The sequence below is a fragment of the Rhincodon typus genome, chromosome 38, assembly GCF_021869965.1.
Source record: "Rhincodon typus isolate 14 chromosome 38, sRhiTyp1.1, whole genome shotgun sequence".
In the NCBI taxonomy this organism is placed as follows: domain Eukaryota; kingdom Metazoa; phylum Chordata; class Chondrichthyes; order Orectolobiformes; family Rhincodontidae; genus Rhincodon; species Rhincodon typus.
In genome coordinates, this window is record NC_063369.1 from 16,825,173 (window position 1) to 16,849,287 (window position 24,115).

The 24,115-nt window shown below is 44.0% G+C and overlaps 1 protein-coding gene across 3 annotated transcripts in view; it reads left to right on the plus strand.

The window, feature by feature from the left end:
• The window catches only part of colgalt1b (collagen beta(1-O)galactosyltransferase 1b), a 49,147-nt gene that overhangs the window by 15,829 nt on the left and 9,203 nt on the right, over nt 1-24,115 (plus strand). For all 3 annotated transcript variants that reach the window (XR_007265748.1, XM_048618022.1, XM_048618023.1), the window contains exons 2-9: nt 9,879-9,989; nt 12,257-12,374; nt 13,954-14,088; nt 15,125-15,329; nt 18,577-18,696; nt 19,525-19,601; nt 20,600-20,706; nt 21,824-21,956. Coding sequence is in view for 2 of the 3 variants with exons in the window: in XM_048618022.1 (XP_048473979.1) it covers nt 9,879-9,989; nt 12,257-12,374; nt 13,954-14,088; nt 15,125-15,329; nt 18,577-18,696; nt 19,525-19,601; nt 20,600-20,706; nt 21,824-21,956 (1,006 nt within the window). In the remaining variant the exon portion in view is untranslated. The remainder of the gene's footprint in view (nt 1-9,878; nt 9,990-12,256; nt 12,375-13,953; nt 14,089-15,124; nt 15,330-18,576; nt 18,697-19,524; nt 19,602-20,599; nt 20,707-21,823; nt 21,957-24,115) is intronic.

Below are 24,115 nucleotides of genomic sequence, written 5' to 3' on the forward strand. Positions count from 1 at the left end.
CTATTCATATACCCATCCAGATACCTTTTAAATGTTGTAATTGCCTCCTCTGGCAGCTCATTCCATACATGCACCACCCTCTGTGTGAAAAAAATTGCCCCTTAGGTCCCTTTTAAATCTTTCTGCTTCCACCTTAAAATCTGTGCCCTCCAGTTTTGAATTCTCCTATCCTGGGAAAAATACTTTGTCTATTTACTCTATCCATGTCTCTCATAATTTTATAAACCTCCTATAAAGTCACCCCTCACCCCCCAACACTCCGGAGAAAATAGCTCCAGCCTACTCAGCCTCTCCCTATAGCTTAAACCCTCCAACCCTGGCAACGTCCTTGTAAATCTTTTCTGAACCCTTTCAATTTTAACAACATCCTTCCTATAGCAGGGAGACCAAAATTGCGCACAGTACTCCAACAGCGACCTAACCAATGTCATTTACAATCACAACATGACGCCCCAACCCTTGTACTCAATGCAGTGACCCATAAAGGCAAGCAGACAAAACGTCATCTTCATTATGTGATGGAATATTCGACATTTCCATGGATGGGTAGAGTTCAATGCATTTTAAAGCAGTCCACTTGATTGGCACCGTCTAGTGTTGTTTTAACACTTTATTCACTCCCTCCTCCACTGACATTCAGAAGCAGGACTGTGCACAATCTACAAGATGCATACTGCACAAATTCACCAAGGCTTCTTTAATCTGCAATGCCTTCCAAACCCAAACCTTTTTAAGGAAGGGAGTTTCAAAGATCCTCAACTCTGAGAAGTTTAAGGGGTTCAGTAACAATGTGTATTGATATAGCACCTTTAATGTGGTCAAACATCTTGAGGTGTTTCACAGGAACATTATTTGACAAAATAAGTGACTGGGTGCAAAAGGAGGAGTCATTTAAGATCGGTAACTTGGTTTTAGAGGCAGGTGGTACCTTAGAAGGAATAGTTCAAGGTTTAGGAACAATCCTAAAGCCTAGGACCAGAGAGCCAAAGGCATGGATGGCAATGTGGGGTGGCGTGAAACACTGTGGTTGGGCAAGGAGCAGAACTGAAGATGCACAGAGACCTCGATGTGTTAGGAGATAGGGAAGGGCGAGGAATCTGAAAGCCATTGGAAAGTTTTCTTGGCATGTACTAGGCCTCTTCCAATGTTTAGTTTCATTGCATGTTTCTGAAGTTCTCTTTTTACTCCCTTTGACAGGAAAGTAGCATGGCTGTCGGATTGGCACTGTTCATACAACCTTTATAACATGTAATGAGCATGAAAGTCATTTCTGTTTAAGCAGATTGGGAGTGTGCACTTCTTTCCTGTTGGACTTGCTTGAAGGGTCTGCTGACCACAAGCTCTTCAGATCCTGAAAATCGATACAGCTGGTGAAGATGTACCTTTCTGTGGTGGCTGACCGCTCCCACAGGATATCCCACACACTGCCTCACCATCTGCAACTTTTGGGTAATGTTGGTTAAGGAATAAATGATTGCTTAGGATACTGGACGAACTTCTTGTGTACTGTAGCATCTTTTACATCCACCCAAGAGGACGATGAGATGTCAGTTTAACACGTGGTGTTCACCCGGTTCAAACAAAGTTGGCTTCTTTGACAAGTTCACACTCGGTACTGCACTGCACTGCACTGTTGAACTCATTCGGTGCATGAGTGTCTGTAGTTTGTCTTGAACCCACAGCCATCTGTCTAAGAAATGTAAGTGCTAGCCATTGAACTACAGCTGATTACTCACACGGATAGAGATACTATGGATCACAATACTTTCCCCATTAGTAGTACACTGTGGTACAGGGCTAACAGCCCTCTGTAACCTCCTGTTGTCCAGCTCTCTGTAGCACTCCCCTTGCACATCAGTCAGAGGATCAAAGAGCAGCAATGAGTGCCACAGTCATCCCCTGTCTGCTAATCCTGTTAACCGAGCCCAAAATCTATTTGATAGTATGTTGCTAGCGGCAACAGAGTCAAAACAGTTCTTTCTGTCATGTTTCAGATTTGCTGGAGCTCTGTTTAACTGTGCTCCAAGGAATCTGTCGGGGGAGTTGGTTTGAGTATGAGCCTGCATTAAAGCTGCCTTTGTTTGCAGTGTGGTGTGATGTGGGCCAGGCACTGATCAGGACAGTGGTAGCACTGTGCCATGACTTTGGTGGAAGTACACACCCATTCAGCACTTCCTCATCATCAGGAATGGGCCTCCTGACCTGCAGAAGCCTTTGCACCTGGATCTGTTGCTCTGTTCAGAAATTCTGAAGGCAGTTCTGAGGATGAGGTGTTCTTGATGGCCATTCCTTCGACTGCCAAGACACTAAACTCTGAAATGAATTGAATGGTTATGGTACAGAAGAAGGCCATTTGGCCCACTGTGTCCTTACTGGCTGTCTGCAACAGCCGAAATATCTTTATGCTTCTCTCCTCACTAAAGAATTCACTTAAATTCCAACACTTGACCAAGCTTTTGCATGCCACCTAATATCTTCTTTAGTGGCTCAACATTTAATTATGCTTCTCTGAAGTGCTGTCGGAATTTTATTATGTGGAAGGTGCTTTATAAATTCAAGTTTGTGCTGTCAGTGGGAGTACCCCTCCCAACAAATATGTGCACTTCTTAATGACTGGTCCTTTTCTTCCCTTGCGCTGCTTCCAATAACGGATAGGGTGGTGTTTCTATAAATTCCAACTTCAACTCTCTTCAGACACCCTCCCTTTGTCTGCTTTAATGCTGTAAACCTCCATCAGCGTTAATGTGAGGTAGAGGGAATGCAGAGTTAAAGTCCAGCCTGATACCTGAAACTACTTTGCACTCTGTTGACGAATTAGTCATAGTCATACAGCACAGAAACAGACCCTTTGGTACAATTACGGTGACTGTAATCCCAAACTACACTAGTCCCACCTGCCTGCGTTTGGCCAATATCCCTCCAAACCTCCCTTTTTCATGTACTCCTCTAGATGTCTTTTAAGCTTTGTAACTACACCCTCATCCACCTCTTCCTCTGGAATTAATTCCACACACGAACCACTGCGTGTAAAGAAGGAAAAAAAAATGCCCTTCATGTCTGTCTTAAATCTTTCTCCTCTAACTTTAAAAATATGCCCCTAGTCTTCAAATCTACCCCCACCCTAGGGAAAAGACACCTGTTATTCACCTTAACTATACCCCTCATGATTTTCTAAACTTCCGTAAGGTCACCCCTTAACCTACGCTCCAGTGAAAAACATCCCAGCCTTTCCAAGCTCTCCTTGTAACTCAAACCCTTCATTCCCAGCAACATCCTGATCTTCTGAACCCTCTCCAGTTTAATATTATTCTTCCTATGACAGGGCAACCAGAACTGGAAACGGTACTCCAGAAGAGGCCTTGCCAAAGTCCTGTACAACCTCAACATGACGTCCCAACTCTTACACTTAAAGGTCTGAAAAATGAAGGCAAACGTGCTAAATGCCTTCTTAACCACCCTGTCCATGTGTGATGCAAACTTCATCCCTAGGTCTCTCGGTTCTACACTATCCAAAGCCCTTCTTTTAATTGTATAAGTCCTTGTTTGTTTACCAAAATGTAATACCTTGCATTTATCCAAATTAATCTCTATCTGCCAATTTTCAGCCCATTGATCCAATTGATCAGGATCTCTTTGTGATCTTAAATAACCTTCTTCACTGTCTACTATACTGCCAATTTTGGTGTCAACCGCAAACTTACTAACCATGCTTTGTTGTGTGACTATACCCTTTGAGAACTCGTGGTAATCTGTTCTTTGATCATCTTAGGGCTGGCTTTTAGAGTCCTGAGTTCGGTTATAATCGTGTCCGTTAGCACTTCAGTGACTTATGGCCTTGAGTCAGGAGTGCCAGAGGAAGGTGGCCATTATATACCAGACCGTATTTTTCACACTCCCTCGCAATCCCTGTTTTACTAAGCATGTTGAGTTTAATATGAGCAGGTAGGAGGCTCTGGTATGTGCACACTGGCGTATTGTGTCCAACCTTGGTTCCTGATGTTAGTGGTACTAGAAAATTCATGAAGAGGGCACCCAGAAGCACATTATCTGCTCCTCTAGCCTCTTTTTTAAAAATCACTGAAGAAGCAAGGCGATTATTCTAAAGCTTTATAAACCTCTGATGAGGCCTTGGCTAGAGCCCACTTTTGGGCATGTCATTTTAGGAAGGGCATCAAGGCTTTGGAGACGGTGCAGAGGAGATTTATTGGAATGATACCAAGAGTGAGGATGACACTTGCGTGGATACTCATTCACCAGCGAAACTGGCAATGTTCTACTTAGAGCAAATGCAGGCTTAATAAAGATGTTCAGAAATGTGGGATTTCAACAGTCAGTAGAAGAAACTGTTGCCTCTGGTAGATGAGGAGGGAGATTTTAAGGAGATTGGACAAAAGACCAAGTGTAAATTCCTTTTAAAGCAGGAACAGGCCATGGAAGAACATTTAATATGAAGTAGAAAAGGCAATTGGATATGTATTTGAAAAGGGTACGTTTTCAGAATTATGCGCTGAGCGGAATAGGATGAATTGGAAAGAGCTTGGAAAGACATGATGGATCAAACTGCCTCCTGTTGCAGTGTAAACTGGCCAATTTTTTTTTTTTAAGGTCAGTGATCCACCGCATTGAGGAAAACAGCGGCCAAATGAAATAGCAACTCTGACCGCTAACAGGATGAGTGCAAGCCACGTGGCATTGAGATTCGCTGTTATTGTCAGGACACTGACTACTGTTCTGTCTTCATTAGCAGTTAATCACCCCCTTTGATTTAAGTCTGAGCAGACCAGGAAGTAGCAATTAAATGATGAGTAAATAATTAGTCATTATTATCATCGTGACGTCACTTCCCCATGACTCTGAAGTCCAGAACTTGGCTGGGATATGTTTACTGCGAGGTTGGTTTTGGCAAATTTTAAGGGAACTCTTTCTCCCCACAAACCCCCTTTTATGAAGAAGGGTCTAGGCCCGAAACGTCAGGTTTCCTGCTCCTCTGCTGCTTGGCCTGCTCTGTTCATCCAGCTCTACATCTTGTTACCCCAGAAACAAGAGCTGGCCTGTCTCCCTGCTCTTCCACAACTAATGGGTAAATTGATTTAGAAGGCATATGACATGATATCCTTTAACTGAGGCATAACCTGTGGGAGTGGGAAGGCAATACTAGAACTGTGTGCATTACTTTCACTGCAGCTGGAGGAGTGCATTCAGTTCTGGTCACGTGACAGCATCAATGTGATTGCACTGGACAGGATATAGAGGAGATTTACAGAAATGTTGGCACAACGGAAGATTTCGGCTGTGCAGAAAAATGGGATCCACTGAGGTTCTTACCCTTAGAACTGAGGAGTTTGAGAGGATGATTTAATGGAGATGTCTTAAATTATGAGAAACCTATAAAGAGTAAATAGAGATTTATTTGTTATAACAGAGGGATAAAACTAGGGGATGTAGGTTTAAAGTCTCTGTTAGAAGGATGAGAGGAGAGACCAGGGCAGAAGTGATCTGCAACTCAATGCCTGAAAGGGCATTAGCATCAATGAGCTAATCTTCTGCTCCTACTTAGAGCCAGGGAGGTGGGTTCAGGCTGGGTAGCACTCTGATACAAAAAGTCAGTGGTCTCTTGTATTGCAAGTCTTCTGTGATACCATGCCTTGGTATCTTTTTTATGATGATGTGACTAGAGCTGCAAACCTGAAATTTGTTGTGGGGAGAAAAAAGGATTGATTCTAAAGACAGACTGCAGGAGGAGTCTGCAGATTAATCGAATGGCCAGCTTTTGCAGCTAGTATCATTGGAATAGGTTTTACTACTTACCCTGAACAAAGATACCAACCAGTTTTAACAGGTAGTAAAATAGAATAGTTTTTCTTACAAGACATCAATTTCAATTTGGTGCCCATCGCAGGAGATCTGGACAAAATGCGTTGAGAATGGTCAGCCAATTGGGCAGACGAATTCTCACGAGTAGAAATGCAGGATATACAAATTTTGCTTTCTGTACTATGACTTAAATATAGTAAAGATTGGAATATGTGCAGGAGACTAAGGGAGAAAATTAGATAATATTATATAAACACTAATACAATGTCTGCAATGTTCTTCAGAAGTTTTGAGATTCTGCATTTGTAAGCTTTTTTTTCCAGGCCGGAGGAGTCATTCAGAATTTCCAATTTAATGTGCTATTAAAAACTCAGTTGCCAAAGATTGTTCAATGTTGTTTCCATGGGGAATAGTGGTTAGTGTCCAATCAATGATTCTTTGGATTTTTCACTGGGGACAACTGGAACTGCACCCAGTGTGGGCAACATCCCTGACAGCAACTTGCAGATCAAAACCGAAAGAACTGCGGATGCTGTAAATCAAGAACAAAAACAGAAGTTGCTGGAAAAGCTCAGCAGGTCCGGCAGCATCTGTGAAGAAAAAAAAATCAGAGTTAACATTTCGGGTCTGGTGACCCTTCCTCAGAATTGATAGTAGCTCGGAAAATGTGGCTTTATAAGCAAAAGATAGGTTGGGGGCAAGGGGTAAGGAGTAAATGCTAAATAGGGATAGAGCCGAGAGAGAGGGGAGCAGTTGGACAGACAAAGGAGTTGATAATGATCTAGCCAGGAGGGTGAATAGCTGTTAATGGGGACAATTACCTAGTGACAAACAATAGGTAGTGTGTAATGTCAGACTGTGATAACCAGGCCTGATGTGTGGAATAGGGGGCTAGGACATGGGAGAGTTTAGGCCCTAAAATTATTGAACCCGAAATTGAGTCCAGAAGGCTGCAGGGTCCAGACACGTATGTCTGGTTCCCCTCCCCTCCCTTGTCTGCCTCCTGCAGGGACCGTTCCTTCTGGGACACCCTGGTCCACTCTTCCTTCACCCTCAGCAACCCCCCACCACACCACAGCCCCATGGCACCTTCCTCTGTAGCTGCCAAAGGTGACAAATCCATGAAGGGTTTTGAAAGAGTGAATAAAGAGAAAATTTTCTTCTGGCAGTGGCGATGGAAATGGACTGATCAGATTTGAGGTAATTGGGAAAAGAACCAGAGGTAAGATGAGAAGAGAATTTTCTTCCTGCAGTGCATTATGATCTGGAACAAGCTGCCTGAAAGCATGATGGGAAGCAGACTTGACATTTTGAAAAGGAATTGCGTAGATGAGAAGGGAACATTTTTGACAGGCTGCAGGCAAGAGTAAGGGTTTGGGACGAATTGGATAGTCCTACTAAAGAACTGGCACAGGTTGATGGGATGAATGGCCTCATTCAGAATCTATGGATGCTGTTTAATGATTTGCTTGCAGATAAAATCAATAATCTATTCAAGGAATTTGTTAAGTTTGTAAAACAGTATCTATTAGCATATAATAAAAATGTTGGCAGTGACAAAATAAACACATTCTTTTCCTCATTCACATTTTGAAAAAATTACTGGGACAGAAATGTAAATTTGTTTATATTAGTTTTCAGTTTTCTGATTTGCAAGTGCTATGTTCCAAATAAGTTTGCGCAAATCAAACTTAAGAGCAGTGAGGAATTCCGAGCAGTGGAGGGGCACAGTTCTCCAGCCAAACTCCTTGTTTTTCCAGCCCTTTAAATTTAATTTCAATGTTGTACAGGGTTTGCTGTCTCTGGTACAAGAAGCCCTTGTTATCCTGCTAGGCCTGTGTGCCTTAGACAGAGTAGGCTGTTGTTTAGGATTAACTTCTGATCATATGGCGAAGGCTTCCATTGTATAGTGCAGCTAGAGTCATAGAGATGTAAAGTGCGGAAACAGATTCTTCGGTCCAGCTTGTCCACGCCAACCAGATATCCTAAATTAATCTAGTCCCCATTTGCCAGCATTTGGCCCATGTCCCTCTAAACCCTTTTTCAAGTACATCCAGATGCCTCTTAAATGTTTTATTTGTACCCGCCTCCACCAATACCTTTGGCAGCTCATTTCATAACATGCACCATGCCCTGTGTGAAAAAGTTGCTCCTCAAGTTCTTTTTTTTTATATCTTTTCCCTCTCACCTTAAACCATGCCCTCTACTTTTGGACTCCTCTACTAGCAGGGGAAAAAGACCTCCGCTATTCACCCTATCCGTGCCCCTCATGATTTTATAAACCTCTCTAAGGTCACTCCAAAGCCTCCGACGCTCCAGGGGAAATAGCCCCAGCCTGTTTTAGCCTCTCCCAAGAGGTCAAACCCTCCAATCCCAGCAACATCCTTGTAAATCTTTTCTGCAAGTTTCACAACATCCTTTCAAGAGCAGGGAGACTGGCATTGAACACAGTATTCCAAAATTGGTCTCGCTGATGTCCTGCACAGCCGCAACCTTACACCCCAACTCCTATACTCAATGCAGTGACCAATGAAGTTAGAGATTGTGTTTAAAAAAAAAAAAAGACACCTTTTATTACCCAAAATCTCTTGACATACCATCCATTTGTGTTTTCAAGTGCCTTGGTTCTTGTTTTTATTACAATCCTTCAACATTCATTCCCTCCACTACTGAATACACAGTATCAGCAGTTGTGTGCCATGTACAAGATGCACTGCAACAACTCACCAAGGCCCCTCCAATAGCACCTTTCAAACTCAACCTCTACCACCTAGAGGGACAAAGGCAGTAGATAAATAGGCACACCGATGCCTACAAGTTCCCTTCCAACTCGCCAACTTGGAACTGCATCACCTTTGCTTTGCTGTGATCAGGTCAAAATCCTGGGACTCCATCCTAAACAACACTGTGAGTGAGTCTTCATCCCAATGCCTGCAACAGTTCAGGGAAGGCAGTTCATCTTCATTTTCTCCAGGGCAATTAGGGATAGCCAATAAATTATGTTACTAGCCCAGGAATAAAAAGAAAAATGCTTAGTGATTTTTCCACCTCTGAACTCCCTTTGAAATCACGTGGCAACCCACATTAATCATAGATCTGCAATCCTTTTTTGCCACTGATTCACAATTCTGTAACTGCCTGCCTAGCAGCATCTTCACCACAGGGACTGCAACGAATCAAGAGGATGGTTCACCACGATGTTCTTGTGTGACTAGGGGTGAGAAAGAAATGCTAGCTTTGACAGCAACACCTGTGTCTTCAGAGTGACTTTAAACAAAAATGTGCAATTTGTACAGTCATGTAGCAGAATTTTTTATCATGGAGCTGAAAAGCCATCTCATTGGGGTTGGGTGAGGGAAGGACAGTTGTTGACGCAGTTACTTGCTGTTTCATCGTGGCATCTTCTATTACTACTTTTTTGCTCCTGTAGCCATGATATGGCATATATTTCAGGGAAGCCCAGCTCATCCTGGAAGGGCCCACATGCTGCTCCGAGTACTGTATCCATCACTTGATGAGGTTCGATTATACAGTACCTCTTGCATGAAGATCCTCGGAAGATCATCGGATTATGTGCATTGTTCAGTCAGAAACCAGAACTTGCTTAACAGTTACTCAATTCAAAATGTATTCTTTTCAGCCCTGGGACAACTGGTAACACCTGTGTCCCTTGAAAGGTATAGTGCTACTTTATAAGCTTAGCACACAAGCCAACTTGACTCTCAGTGCAGTCCCAAAGGAGCCCTCCAATATCAGAGATGCTATCATTCAGATGAAGCATTAAACTGAGGTGCAATCTGATCATTTAGGTTAGATACAAATGATCCCACAAGCTGTGTCCTCAGTGTCTTAATGAACATTGATTCTACAACACCGAAACACATCACCTGATCATTTGTCTCATTGCTGTTTGTGTGGCGTGGCGGTGTATTGCTGTAATATCCTGGGGATGTGTAAAGGGACATTTTCCGTTAAATGGAAAGAGAATCATTTTTCACTTTTTGGCGAAGACTCCGTACGCAGATGATGAGGTTGATTACATTTGTGTTCTTTCTTTTCTATAGGGTAGCGACAGACCACAATGTGGATAACACCACGGCGATACTAAGGGAATGGCTGGTGAACGTACAGGGACTGTACCATTCTGTTGAATGGAGACCTATGGATGAGCCCAAGTGAGTGCAGATGCTGACTACAGCCCAGGACATATTAACCCATTAGCTTCAAGCAGTTTCTTTCCATGAGTAGCAGTTCAGTCATGTCATTCTCAATGGGATAACAGCCCCATTTTCATCAGACATTAACCAAGTGACTATCTCTAGTGTGGACATTGAGTAGCTGACCAGTGAGAGCTTTTTGACTCTGATATGAGTGTGACAATAGTATGGATTCAAAAGGTTATTTTGTCCTGATTGTTTTTATGAAGAAAGGTTGGGACAGAGGTACAGAGCAGTTTGCTGAAACCAATAAAGTAAACAGTTTGTGAGGCCTTAGGTTTTTTATTAAAGTTGAAACAATAGAAGCAGCCTGAATGGGTGGGGTCAAGCTCCCGCAACCAGGATTTTTTTAGTTTTAGTTTTAGCTTTCAGCAGCAGTTGCTGGGATCTTGAAGCTGGATGTGGAAGCTGTTTTTCCTCTTTCTGTTACAGCTAAAAGATGGGGGTTCTCTTCCTGCTGCTAGAATTGCATGTGAGACAGTCTGTTTTACTGAATTTGTCTTGTACCAAAGGATGTGCTTATGGGATGTTAGTATATTGGAACAATTACTGTTTAGTTGTAAAATAATGTATTGTTCTGTTAAGCTTTCCAGTACAGTTAAGTTATTCCAATTTCTTCTTTGTTCTGTTTTATTATAACTATAGTGTATGAATAAAGTCTTTTGCTTCTAGACTTTAGTTTGACCAATTGAAGTGCATCTGGAATGCAACACCTTAGTCTAGACCTTAACTAAAGGTTAAGTATATCTTAATATATTTTGAGGGGTTTGGTCTGGTCCATAACAGAGCCACAGAGAGCCGGGTTGAGTAATTTCTTGTACCATCGAGTAGCAACTGCACGAAGAGATTCCCCTCACTTGATCAGGAAGTAGGTTCTTCACAGTGCCAAGCAGCCCCTATTCTTCATGGCAGCTACTGTTCAGTGGTACCAACTCACCACATTCAGTGGTGTTCGTGAGTCTGGCAGGTTTGCATTGTGGTTGCTTCTAGTTGTATGTTAGATTGTGTCATCTCAAGGGATTTTTTTTTTAAAAAATGGGATGTCAGCATTTATTGTCAGTCTCTAATTATCTGGAGATCCCTTAAGAGTCAGCCACATTGCTGAGAGTCTGGAGTTATGTGTAGGCCAGACCAGGTAAGGGCGGCAGATTTTCTTTCCGAACGGATGTTGGTGAACCAGATGGGTTTTTGCAGCAGTCGTTGAGTTAGTTGCAATGCTGTCATTAAGCTAGTTTCATTTCCAGATTTTTATTGAATTCAAATTTCGCCATCAGTCATGGCGGGCTTTGAACCTATATCCCCAAAACATTAACCTGGCATGCTGGATTACTGATTGAGTGACATTGCTTCAATGCCACTGTTTCCCCTTTGAATTGTTTGGGTGCCGGCTACTCAATTCGTAAGGCAAACCCCACTGCACTGAGATGTTAATAATTAAAATGGGAGGCCACAGAACTTAGCAGGGAAAGATCAGACTTGTTGAGGTGTGGAGATGTGTAATCAGTGTAGGCTATTTTAGTGATGACGATTTTTCTTCCCCCTGTTGCCTTCACCAAAGGATGAGTTAATGAGGAACCCCAGTTTGTAGCAATGTAGAGTGCAATCGAGCATGTGATGCTGTTGTTGTGGTGCAAGTTATTGTATAGACCAATGTCTTTGTGCTTCAGTATTTTTTTAAAAATTTGTGGTCAATGCTGTCTAGGCAGCATTCATTTCCACCTCTTTTGCCCTTCCCACTTCGCTGCCTTGTTGAATGTTTGCACTCATTGGGGCTCCCATGATGTGATTAGGTCAAGGAATTCCAGAGACAACGAAAGAACTACAGGTACTTTGCCAAGTCCGAGTTCTGACTTTCACAGCATCTTGGGGTTGGCTTTTCTGTGGTATTGCTGCTGATGGCCTCCTAAGTGGCAAGCCTGTAACACCAGGAGAAATGGAAATGGAGGAGGTGGGTGAGAGAATTGCAAAAGCTCATTATATTGAGGGACCTCAGTTTTTCTCTAAATATCTTCTCAATAGACTGCCTGATAGCCTGTTATGACTTCCTGAGTGAAGTTGACATGTTGAGAAGAATGTTCAGGAAAGGGAGTGGACTGCACGGAAGTATTGAGTGGCCAGAGTAGCAGAGATGAATAGGCAGCGCAGACAGGAATCAATTAACTGCTCTTCTTGGTATGGTGCTGGGTACTAATGTCCTGTGTGTGCTTTGCAATGTCCGGTTTCAGATCCTACTTTGATGAAATGGGGCCTAAGCATTGGTCTGACTCTCGCTATGAGCATGTGATGAAGCTGAGGCAAGCAGCACTGAATGCAGCCAGGGATCGATGGGCTGATTATGTTTTGGTAAGGCCGGCGATTTTGAGTGGGCATTCTGTTTACTCTTCCTGCATGTCAAGGAGCATGTGATTGGCTGGAATGAATACAAGTGATGGTCTAGTTTGAGCAAAATGGAATTTGTTCTGGGCCTCAAAACGAAGCGTCAGTCAAAACTCGGTGGGTAGTGCTCTCCCTCCAAGGCAGAGGGTCAAGGGCTCTTGGTCCACTCCAGTCACTGTCCAGTATTTACTGAGGTGATGCCACTCAGTGGCCAGTATTTATCCCTCCACCAATATCATTAAAACAGACCATCTAGTCATTCTGATCATATTGCTATATTGGGAGCTTGCTGTAAACATGTTGGCTACATGTCTCCTACGTTACAGCAATGATTGCACTTAGTACCTCATTGGTGGCAAATGCTTTTGAATGTCCTGAAGTCATAAAAGGTACGACAGAAATGCAGGTTTATTCTCTCTGCTAGATGCAGAGGTGATCCAAGGTAAATCCCAGTGACATGGAGACCTACAGGTCAATACTTGCTTATTCTTATACAACATGGTATCCTTAAAGGCACTATGTCTTTTAACTTCTACTTCAATGTGGGATTTTTATTTCAAGTGTGCAATTAACAGTCTAAAAGATAGCAATTCAAAACTACATACAGTGTTCCCCTCGGCATGAAAGGGAAGCACCAGATAATTGGGCCAATAGCCACTGCTAGTTGATTCAGTGTTGGGTTAAAAGAATTAGCTCGCTGTCTGGTTGGGTGTACAAATGTTTGTGAGGTCATTAATAGCCCTCCTGATTTTTATAGAGGTGTACTGTTCCTTTAAAGTTGGGTGGAGGTGGATTAGAATGGCCCTCTGAGGGATGTGGCTGGAGAATCATGATCTAGCTGGGTCTGCAGCTGTTGCCCAGAATCTGTGAAGTCTGAGCCTGGGAGTATGACAGCTTACAGGCATAAACGAGGTTTCTCCTGCACCTCTGGGAGCAGTTCCAAGGAAATAATCAGTCTGGATCAAAGTACATCTCTCCATCCCACAGTTTAGAGGAAGAGAAACTCTTTCTTCTGATTGGGAGGTGTCCAGAAAGCTAAAACATCATCTTAAATTTAGAGCCATGCTGTTCGGGGGTGATGTCACGAAGCACTTACTCGTACACAATAATGGAAATCTGGAATAACCTCTCCCACTGAGCAGGCTATAGATCAATTGAAAATTTCAGCACTGCGAGTGATAGACTTTTATTAGACAAGGGAATTAACGATTCTGGAGTTGAGGTCAACAAATTGAGTTTGGACACCAGATCGATATGAGTGGTAGGATGGTTTTGAGAGGTTTGAATGACCTCCTTGTGTTTCTACTTGACACCATGTCATTGCACTTTTATACAATTGGCAACATTTCAATTCTTCATTTTCAGACGCCTAGTTACAGGGCAATAAGTCATGCTTTGAGGATTTTCTTTTAAGTATTCAACAGCCTGTGTCGAGAGCTTGCCTAACCTGAACACTGTGAGTGTGTGTGTGTGTACCATCTCTCTTGCTGGCAATCTGATTTCTGGAGTTGCTACACTCCAATGCTCTTCTCCTTCTCCTTCTCAGTTTATTGATGCAGACAACTTCCTGATCAACCCTGACACCTTAAACCTCCTCATAGCAGAGAACAAAACAGTTGTGGCTCCCATGTTGGACTCGCGCTCTGCATATTCCAATTTCTGGTGTGGAATGACTGCCGAGGTAGGTCTAGAATAATTTAACTTTCTTGTTCAACTTCCATTTTTGTGTGTTTCTTAACTTTCTCACCTGTGACGACCTTGACTAATCTCAACCCCTTGGAGAGCCTCCGCCTTCGTCTCAACTCCTTTTCCTTTGCCCTTCAGTTGGTGCCCAAGTCTGTGTCTGCCATGAGATCGATCTCTCTCTTTCCAACTTTTCCACTAATGGCTGTGCCTTCTAAATTCAAACCCATCAGTAAAACCATTCTCAATGTTTCCCTGGGTCAGTTCTGTCCCATTTTCCATTTTAAAATGTTTCTGCACCAAAACAGATAATTTGGCCAATTGTGCCTGTTTCTGTTCTTTAAGGAACTGACCAATTAGTCCCACTCCTCTATTCTCTCCCCATAACTGTAAATGATTCCCCTGTAAATAATATGCCCAAGTCACTTTTAAAAGTTACTAATCAAACTGTTTAAGGTAATACAATCCAGTTCATTTTATTTCACTCGTTAAACTTTCATTCTACATCTCACCTCTGGTTATTTTGCTAATATTCCTTAAATCTGTGTTCCCATCAATGGCAATGCTTTCTCACTAATTACTCTAATCAAAATTCCTTGAAATTGTATTCCTCGCTGTCTCATCCTCCTTATCTCAGGTGTTTACTGTGATATCCCCTGCAGTGTGAATATAAGTTGTTTGGTAATGAGCCTGAGCTCAGATGATCTTGGAGAGGATTTGCTCCCATGTCCTGGTTGAGTCGTCTCAGTGAGTCAGCACTGTATTCCACATCCGGATGGTGTTTCAATGCATCATAGTAAGAAATCTTTAAGCATGTTCTTCTGGGGGTGACACTCTCTGCTGTCTGACCCCAGATCGGCCCATTGCCACTGTGTTGCCGTGCCCCAGCCCCAGCCCCGGCGTTGCCATACCCCGGTCTGGGTCGCCGTGGCTCCAAGCCTGGATTATCCCCTGGGACACGACTGATATCTTCTGTATGTCAGTGCTGCTGTTGGAAGCTGTGTTGTATACTAATGAGTTCCTTCGCTTGGAAGGGTTATTACAAACGGACCCCGGCCTACGTGCCCGTACGGAAACGGGACCGGCTGGGCTGCTTCCCAGTCGTCATGGTCCACTCCACGATGCTGATCGACCTTCGTAAAGAGGCCTCCAAGCAACTGGCATTTTACCCTCCACACCCAGACTACACGTGGTCATTCGACGACATCATTGTCTTTGCTTTCTCATGTCGACAAGCAGGTGAGTGACAAAATGTAGTCTGTGGGGGACATGTCTGAGTGCATAGTGCTGTGGAGAGATGTAGCATTTGAGCCCGGGTTAACGTTATGGCTTAATTCTTAGCTGTTTCTCCATCTACTCTATCAAATCCTTTAATATTCTTTGATCTCCTTTGTTAAGACCATAAGACATAGGAGCAGAAGTAGGCAGTTCAGCCCATCAAGTCTTTTCTATCATTCAATTTATCATGGCTGATATAATCTTCAACTCCATTGTCCTGTCTTATTCCCACAAGCATTGATTCCTATACTGATTAAAAGTCTGCCTATCTCAGTCATTACCAGCCTGTGTAGCCAACTGTGGTAAATGATTCCTCAGATTCACTGCAAACTGAGAAGAAAAAAATCTTCTTCCCTATCTCTGTCTTAAATGACCCCTTACTCCTGAGATGTTGAGGTGAGAGTGACGGCCCTTGACATCAAGGCCACATTTGACCGTGTCAGCGAAGAGCCTTAGCAAAGCAGGAATCAATAGGAATCAGAGGGTAGCTCTCTGTTGATCGGAGTCATATCTGCACGTGGAAAAATGGTTATGGGTGTTGGAGGTCAGTCAGGTCAGCTCCAGGACATCTCTGCAGGAGTTTCTCAGGGTAGTGTCCGAGGCCCAACCATCTTCAGTTGCTTCATCAATGACCTCTCCCTCCACTATAAGGTCAGAATGGGGATGTTTGCCAATGATTGCACGATGTTTAGCACCATTCACAAGTCCTCGGATATTGACGCAGTCCATGTTCAAATGTAACAAAACCTGGACAATATCCGTGCTCGGGCTGACGAGTGATAAGTAACATTTGTGCCCCACACATGCCAGGCTATGACCATCACCAATAAGGGTCAATATAACCACTGCCACTTGACGTTTAACAATGTTACCTTAACTGATAACCCAACTGTCAACATCCTGTCGGTTGCCATTGACCAGAAACTCAACTGGACTCGCCATATAAATACAGTGGCTACAAGAGTGGGTCAGAGACTAGGAATACTGCAGCAAATAACTCACCTCCTGACTCCCCAGAGCATGTCCACCATCCACAAAACACAAGTCAGGAGTGTGATGGAATACTCCCCACTTGCCTGGATGAGTGCAGCTCCAGCAACACTGAAGAAGCTTGACGCCATCCAGGACAAAGCAGCCTGCATCTCATCCACAAGCCTCCATTCCCCCTGTTCAGCAGCATTGTGTACCACCAAGATGGACCATAGAAATTCATCAATGAGCCTCACAGACAGCACCTTCCAAGACCATGACCATTTCTATTTAGAAGGACAAAGGCAGCAGATACATGGGAGCCCAAAGGAACTTGGGAGTCCGAGTTCAGAATTCTCTTAACTGAACCTGCACGTTAAGCATTTCAGGCTCCCCTCTAAGCCACTCCCCCTCTTGACGTGGAAATATATCACTGTTACTGAGTCAAAATCCTGGAATTCCCACCTTTTATGGCATTGAGGATCTACCTATATCACATGGACTCTAGCGGTTCAGGAAGACAGCTCACTACCATGTTCTCAAGGGCAGCTGAGGATGGGCAATAAATACTGGGCCAGTCAACATGGCCCACATACCATGGGTAATTGAAAAAAGGATTCTCTTCTGGTCTTAGACTGTCTCACAACATACGGGGGAAAAAAACTCTCTGCGTCTATCCTGTCAAATCTGCTAAGAATCTTGTACGTTTCAATAAGGTCACCTCACATTCCTCTAAAACTCTAGTGAGTTCAGGCTCAACCTCTTCTGAGCCAATCAACTTAGTTGACCATTTCCTGGACTGCCTCCAAGGTCAATATATCTTCCCTCACTAAGGGGACCAAAACTGTTTATAATTAATGGGAGACAGTGGTGTAGTGGTAATGTCACTCGATTAGTAATCCAGAATCCAAAATATTCTGGTGACATTGGGTTAAATCCCGCCACAGATGGTGAAATTTGAATTCAACCAAAAAAAAAATCTGGAATTGATAGCTAACCTAATGATGTCCACGTAATCACCGTCAATTGATACAAACACTCATCTGGCTCTTTCTTTTTTAGAGATGGAAATCTGCCATCCTCACCTGGCCTGGCCTACATGTGACTCCAAACCCACAGCAATGTTAGCTCTCAAATGTCTTCTGGGCAGTTAGGGATGGGCAGTAGTGCTGACCTAACCAATGATGTCCAGATCCCATGAATGATTTTAAAAAAACAGTATTCCAGCTGTGGCCTTGTAGAGTAAATATGCATAAACTCTCTATACACAAGGGAATATAAGTCTTTTATGTTCCTTTTGGAGAAGGAGGTGACTATTGCCTTTGAGCTGCATAATGTCTGAGTCAAAGGCCTGTTCTTAAACAGTAAAGAGACCATATGTGGACATTGAGTTGCTGGACATGCCTTTGAGCTTGTGTTTTAGACTGACACTGGAACAGGGCAAGACTGTTCAGTACACTTGGCCTGTCTTGTCATTCAATTCATTCATGGTTGATATGTACCTTCATGTTTTTCTGGGCAAGAGAATTCTACAGTCGCTCTGAGAGGGAAACCATCCTCATGGCTGCCTCTTAGAAATCTCCCTTTTAATACAGAAATAGGGATTTCTCCCCAAGTAGATTAGCCTCTGAAATTCCTTTCCCCCAGAGAGGCAGTGGAGCATGGATCTTTGAATTAATTCAGTGCTGAGTTTGATAGATTTTTGATAGATAAGCGGGATAGAGAACAAGGAGGAAAGTGGAGTTGAGACCACAAATTGCTCAGCCTTGATCTTATCAAATAGTGCAGCAGACTTGAAGGGCCAAACACTCTTCCTGTGTTTCTGTCTTGACTTCCCTTTGCCTTCCGTTCTCCATATCCTTCCTATCCTTGCCTTGCAAAAGTTGGTGACTGGCTGGTTTGGAGTTTTTATTTGAACCCATACTCCAACCCTCAGCTTCCTGGGATAGAACATGAAAGCTTGCTGTTCGCAAAATGGCTACTGTTTCCTTCAGGTGCTGAGACTTTTGAAGAACTTTATTGACTACGATGTTCTTTGGAACTGCCTGAGATCATGAAAGGCTATATAAATGCAAAGCGCTGTTTTTGTAACACATTGTCGCATCTTAAATCACCAAAGTGACAATCTACGCTGACCATCTGTGCATATTTTATACTACCCAAGTGTATAATACCAACCAGTGTAGTTTTTAGGATAGACGTAGCTGCAATGATGCAAATGCTTTGCTTTCTGTTTCAGAGGTGCAGATGTATATCTGTAATAAAGAGCAGTATGGGTTCCTGCAGGTGCCACTGAAATCGACCAGCACAATGCAGGATGAGGTGGATAGCTTCATTCACGTCCATTTGGAGGTTATGGGTAAGTGACACTGATTTTTTTTTTTCTGTCTGTTTTGTTTCCAATCCTAGAATCCGTACAGTGTGGAAGCAGGCCATTTGACTCAAGTCTGCATTTACCCTCTGAAGAGCACCCTACCTAGACCCACCCCTTTAACCTACCCTATAACCCTCATTTCCCATGGCCAATCCATCTAACCTGCATATCTTTGGACTGTGGGAGAGCACCTGGAGGAAACCCACTCAGACATGGGGAGAACGTGCAAACTCGACACAGGCAGTCACCCAAGGATTGAATCAAACCTGGGTCCCTGGTGCTGTGAGGCAGCATTGCTAGCCACTGAGCCACTGTGACACCCCATCATGGGTTTTGGTGCAACAAGGGTCAGTTTTTGGGGATTATTGGGGCTCAGTCTCTGTAGCACGCTGTGACTGACTTGTATGTTCCCAGCTACACATCAAATCAGGCGAACTTTGACATGCAGACATCCAGGAACCGGAGTCGGACAATAAACATCCTCTATGGGTGACCCACTAAAGGCAAGAGAACCGGGGAGATGGAGTACAGGAGGAGAGAAGGAGAATGTAGTGTGGGAGGACTGGAATGTTGCAATTTGGAATGCCCTGCTTGGAAGGGCGGCAGAAGGAAATTCGACAGTCATTTTTAAATACCTGATGGAGGAAAATGTTGAGGATGGAGTGGGACTAAGTGGAATGGCTGTTTCAAAGCGCCAGCATCAGCTGGATGCCCACCTCCTTTCACTGAGTAGACAGTTTGTATGTGTGCACGCTCCGTCTTGGAGATATCAAGTGGTGAACCCTCCATAATCAGACACTATTTATGTTCCAGTGAACCACGCTCCCATGGAGCCTTCCAGATACCTGTCTGTGTCACCAAAGTATCCGGCTAAGATGGGCTTCGATGAGGTAAGATCGTTATTTAAACTTGCTGTTAGAGTGTGGGCAGGTCAGCATTTTGCCCATCTCTAATTGCTGCGGGTTGCTGGGCCATTTCAGATGGTAGTTAAGAATCGACCATGTTGTGCGTTTGGAGTCACATGTAGTCTAGAGTAAGTTACTCTCTCTCTGAGGTCACCATGATAGAGCAGCTTTATTGCTTGAATTTAAATTCCAGCAGTTGCTGTGTGAGATTTTGTCCCTAAAGATTTAGCTTGAACCTCTCAATTACTCATCCAGTGACATTGCCACTACACCACCCTCTTCCTCTAGGAATAGGTGGAAGGTTCAGGATTTTGACTTCTTCACAGGAGTATTGATGTACTTTCATATCAGGAAGATGTGGAATGATGGTGATGCTGCAACATTGCAGCTCTTGTACTCTTTGTTGGTAGAGGTTTCAGAGCAGCTTGAATTGCCTTCCATTTCTGGCTCACTACCCTGTTGGATGAGGACCCTTTTTTACTGTGTAGACTGTATTGCTTAGCACACTCCAGGATCAGAGGGTCAGGGAGACAGCGGCGTAGTGTTAATGTCAGTGGTCTAATAATCCAGAGACCCAGGCTAGCGTCCTGGGGACGTGGGGTCACATGCCACGATGAATTCATAAAATCTGGTATGAAAGCTAGTCTCAAATGTTGACTGTGAAACTGTCAAAAATTCATCATTAAAAACCCATCTGATTCACTAGTATCCTTTTTTAAGAAGGAAAGCTGCCATTTTTGCTTTGTCTAACTTATATGTGACTCCAGCCGCACAGCAATGTGGTTGACTCTCAACTGCCCTTTGAATTGGCCCAACAAGCCATTCAGTTCAACAGGGCAACTAGGGATGGGGACAGATGCTGGCCTGGCCCGTGACAACGCATTCCATGAACGAACACTTATGTACGTATATGCTCATCTTATTGGAAGATACCTGAACTCAATGTTCAATTTTAAGCATTTTTTGCAATTTTTATCTCCTAGATTTTTCTGATCAACTTGAAGCGCCGCCCAGATAGGAGAATGCGAATGCTTGATTCTCTATATGAGCAGGAGATTGCATGCAAAGTGATTGATGCTGTTGATGGAAGGTAACTGAGTTACAAATCTGAATTCAGTGTGTAACTCTAGACAAGGTTTCAGCCCTATTCCGTTTGTCTTCAACGTGCATGATCCTGAAGACTATTGTGCACAGCTTTGGTCTCCATATTGCAGGAACCGATACAGAGGCAAGGCAAGTGAGAGATGAGGAATTTCTTCTCTCTCACAATGGTGAATGGGGAATTCCTTCCCCAGAGAGCCTTGGAATCTCGAATGTAGAGTATAACTTGTAGGTATTAAAGATGTCAAGTGATGAGAATAGTGCAGGACAATGGCATTGAGGTGGAAAGATTGGCCATGATCTAATGGAGAAGCAAGCTTTCTGGGCCACCCTCTATTTCTGGGACCCACCTTCTATTTCCTGTTTTCCCATGTATTGCATTCTATCCTCTATTATACCCTGACTATTATCACCTGGCAATCACTTGCAGTTAATCAGTTTAAAACTTCTGAGCGTTCCGATGGTGTTGCAGACCCAGTGGTGCAACCGTTAGGGAGGAAAGGATTTGCAGGGGCCCAATCAGTCTGGGTAGAATCATAGAATCCCTACATTGCAGAAGCAGGCCATTCAGCCCATCAAGTCCACATTAACCCTCCAAAGAGCAGCCCGCCTGACCGAACCCCTACCCTATCCATGTAACCCTGCATTTCCCATGGCCAATCCACCCAGCCTGCACATCCTTGGACTGTGGGAGGAAACTAGAGCACCCAGAGGAAACCCACACAAATACAGGGTGAATGTGAAAACTCCACACAGACAGTCACCCGAAGGTAGAATCGAACTTGGGTCCCTGCTAACTACTGAGCCACCGTGCTGCCACATGGAGGTAAGTGAGGGATGTCTTGAGATAATGGCATAGCCCTATCAGAACCTAAGCTTTTTCCCTTTTGTGAAATGAGTTCTCCTCTTCCATGCTGCTCGTTTTTCAGTTTTGACCTCCTCACATGGGAAAAGTGTGGAAAATTGGTGTTGGGTTAGAAAACGAGCCATGATCACATCAGGTGGAGGGGCTGAATGGCCTGCATTTGATTCTGTTTCTTGTATTAGCTGGTTCGTGTTGGCCTCCTGAAATGTGCTAATACGTTCCCCATCAATTATCCATACAGAGCCTTCAACAGCACCCAGATAAAGGCCCTTGGCATCACCATGCTGCCAGATTATAAAGACCCTTACTCGGGCCGACCCTTGACCAAGGGGGAGATGGGCTGTTTTCTCAGTCACTACAATGTCTGGAATGAGGTAAGGAGCTGCAATGTTAGGTGAGAGTCTTGGGAGTTCAATCGGCTGGGACCGACCCATATAACAACAATAGGGGTAGTAACGACGGACTAGGAATGGAGGGTTTGAGTTATAAGGAGAGCCTGGATGGACTGGTACCTTTTTGATTGGAGCGCTGGAAGTTGAAGGGTGAATTCTAGAGATTTATAAAATCCTGAGGGGTATGGATAGGGTGAACAGCAAAGGTCTTTTCCCTGGGGCAGGGGAGTTCAAAGCCAAGGGACTTGGTCTTATGACTCTATGACTTGAGTATTACTAGAAAAAAGCAGGCACATTTTATCAAGGCTTTTTCACCTTGCAGGACCTTTGGCAAAAAATGATAAAGTAAAGGGAAAACGTTATACTGTCAGAAAGCAAAGTGTTGATTGATTGGCAGATGGACTCTATGCTACAAGTATTGCCCTGGACAATGCAGCAGATGATTACAGTGTAAATTTTGATTTTTCTTTCAAATTACTACCCTTGCAAATTGTCCTAGTGCATGCAAGAAGAGATGTGCCTTTCCTCGGGGGTACTCAATAATAGACAAGATGTACTGAGCCTTAATCTGAGCCTTGTACTGAAGGTAGGTGGTGGCCTATTGGTATTATCGCTAGACTGTTGATGTTTTGGAGATCTGGGATCAAATCCCACCATGGCAGATGGTGGAATTCGAATTCAGTTACCATGAAATCATTGCCGATTGTTGGAAAAAACCCATCTGGTTCATTAATGTCCTTCAGGGAAGGAAATCTGCCATCCTCACCTGGTCTGACCTACATGTGACTCCAGACCCACAGCAATGTGGTTGACTTTCAGTTGCCCTCTGAAATGGCCTCGCAAGCCATTCAGTTGTATCCAATCACTACAAACTCTCAAAGAAACGAAACCAGATGGATCACCTGGCATTGACGTAGGCACCAGATAAGACTACGACGGAAACAGCCCTGTCGACCCTGCAAAGTCTCGTCACTAACCTCTGGGGGTTAGTGCCAAAATTGGGAGAGCTGGCTCATGGACTAGTCAAGCAAAAACCTGACATAGCCATACTCTCGGAATCATAGCTTACAGACAATGTCCCAGGCACCACCGTTACCATCCCTGGATATGTCCTGTCCCACTGACAGGACAGACCCTGCAGAGGTGGCGGCACAGTGGTGTACAATCGGGAGGGTGTTGACCTCAACATTGACTCTGGACCCCGTGAAGTCTCATGGTTTCAAGTTAAACACAGGCAAGGAAACCTCCTGCTGATTACCACATGCTGTCCTCCCTCAGCTGGTGAATCAGTACTCCTCAATGTTGAATAACACGTGGAGGAAGCACTGAGGATGGCAAGGGCACAAAATGTACTCTGGGTGGGGGATTTCAATGTCCACCACCAAGAATGGCTCAGCAACAGTACTACAGATCGAGCTGGTCAGGTGCTAAAGGACATAGCTGCGAGACTGGGTCTGTGGCAGGTGGTGAGGGAACCAACAAGAGGGAAAAGAATACTTTACCTCATCCTTACCAATCTGCCAGCTGCAGTTGCATCTGTCCATGACAGTATTGGTAAGAGTGACCTCCGCACAGTCCTTGAGGAGACGAAGTCCCACCTCCATGCCTACTGGTTGGGTGAGCTCTTTATAAATTGCTGGCTAGTTTGGGATTTTGCAGTTCATTCAGGCCACCTTACTGTAGGAAGGATGGTGTGGCCTTGGGTAGGGCCACTAGGGTAGAGTGGTACCATTGATGAGGACCTTCCACTATAGGGACAAGCTACAGCCATTCATAGTGTTTTCCCTTGAGTAGAGAAGACTAATGGGCCCTGGGGTATGCTTCCTGTGGAAACAACATCTCTCCCTGAGCTAGGAGTACCCTTTCTTCCTAGAGGATAGACTGTGTTGATTCTAACACTTAATGGGCAATGGCACTCCTTGGGATGCAATCCTATGGATGTACCAACATTCCCGGCAGTGTGGGCATTCACTCTCCTAGGGGTAGAAAATACTCCAGCTCAACTTTCCCTGGGGCATAGCTACCCACTTTCCATATGTTAGCAGCAGTTATATTTTCCTGCAGGTACAGGCCCGCTCTCCATGGCTCATGGGTACCGACTTTCCCCCAGGTCTAGGTCCCACACATGCCCAGTCTTAGTA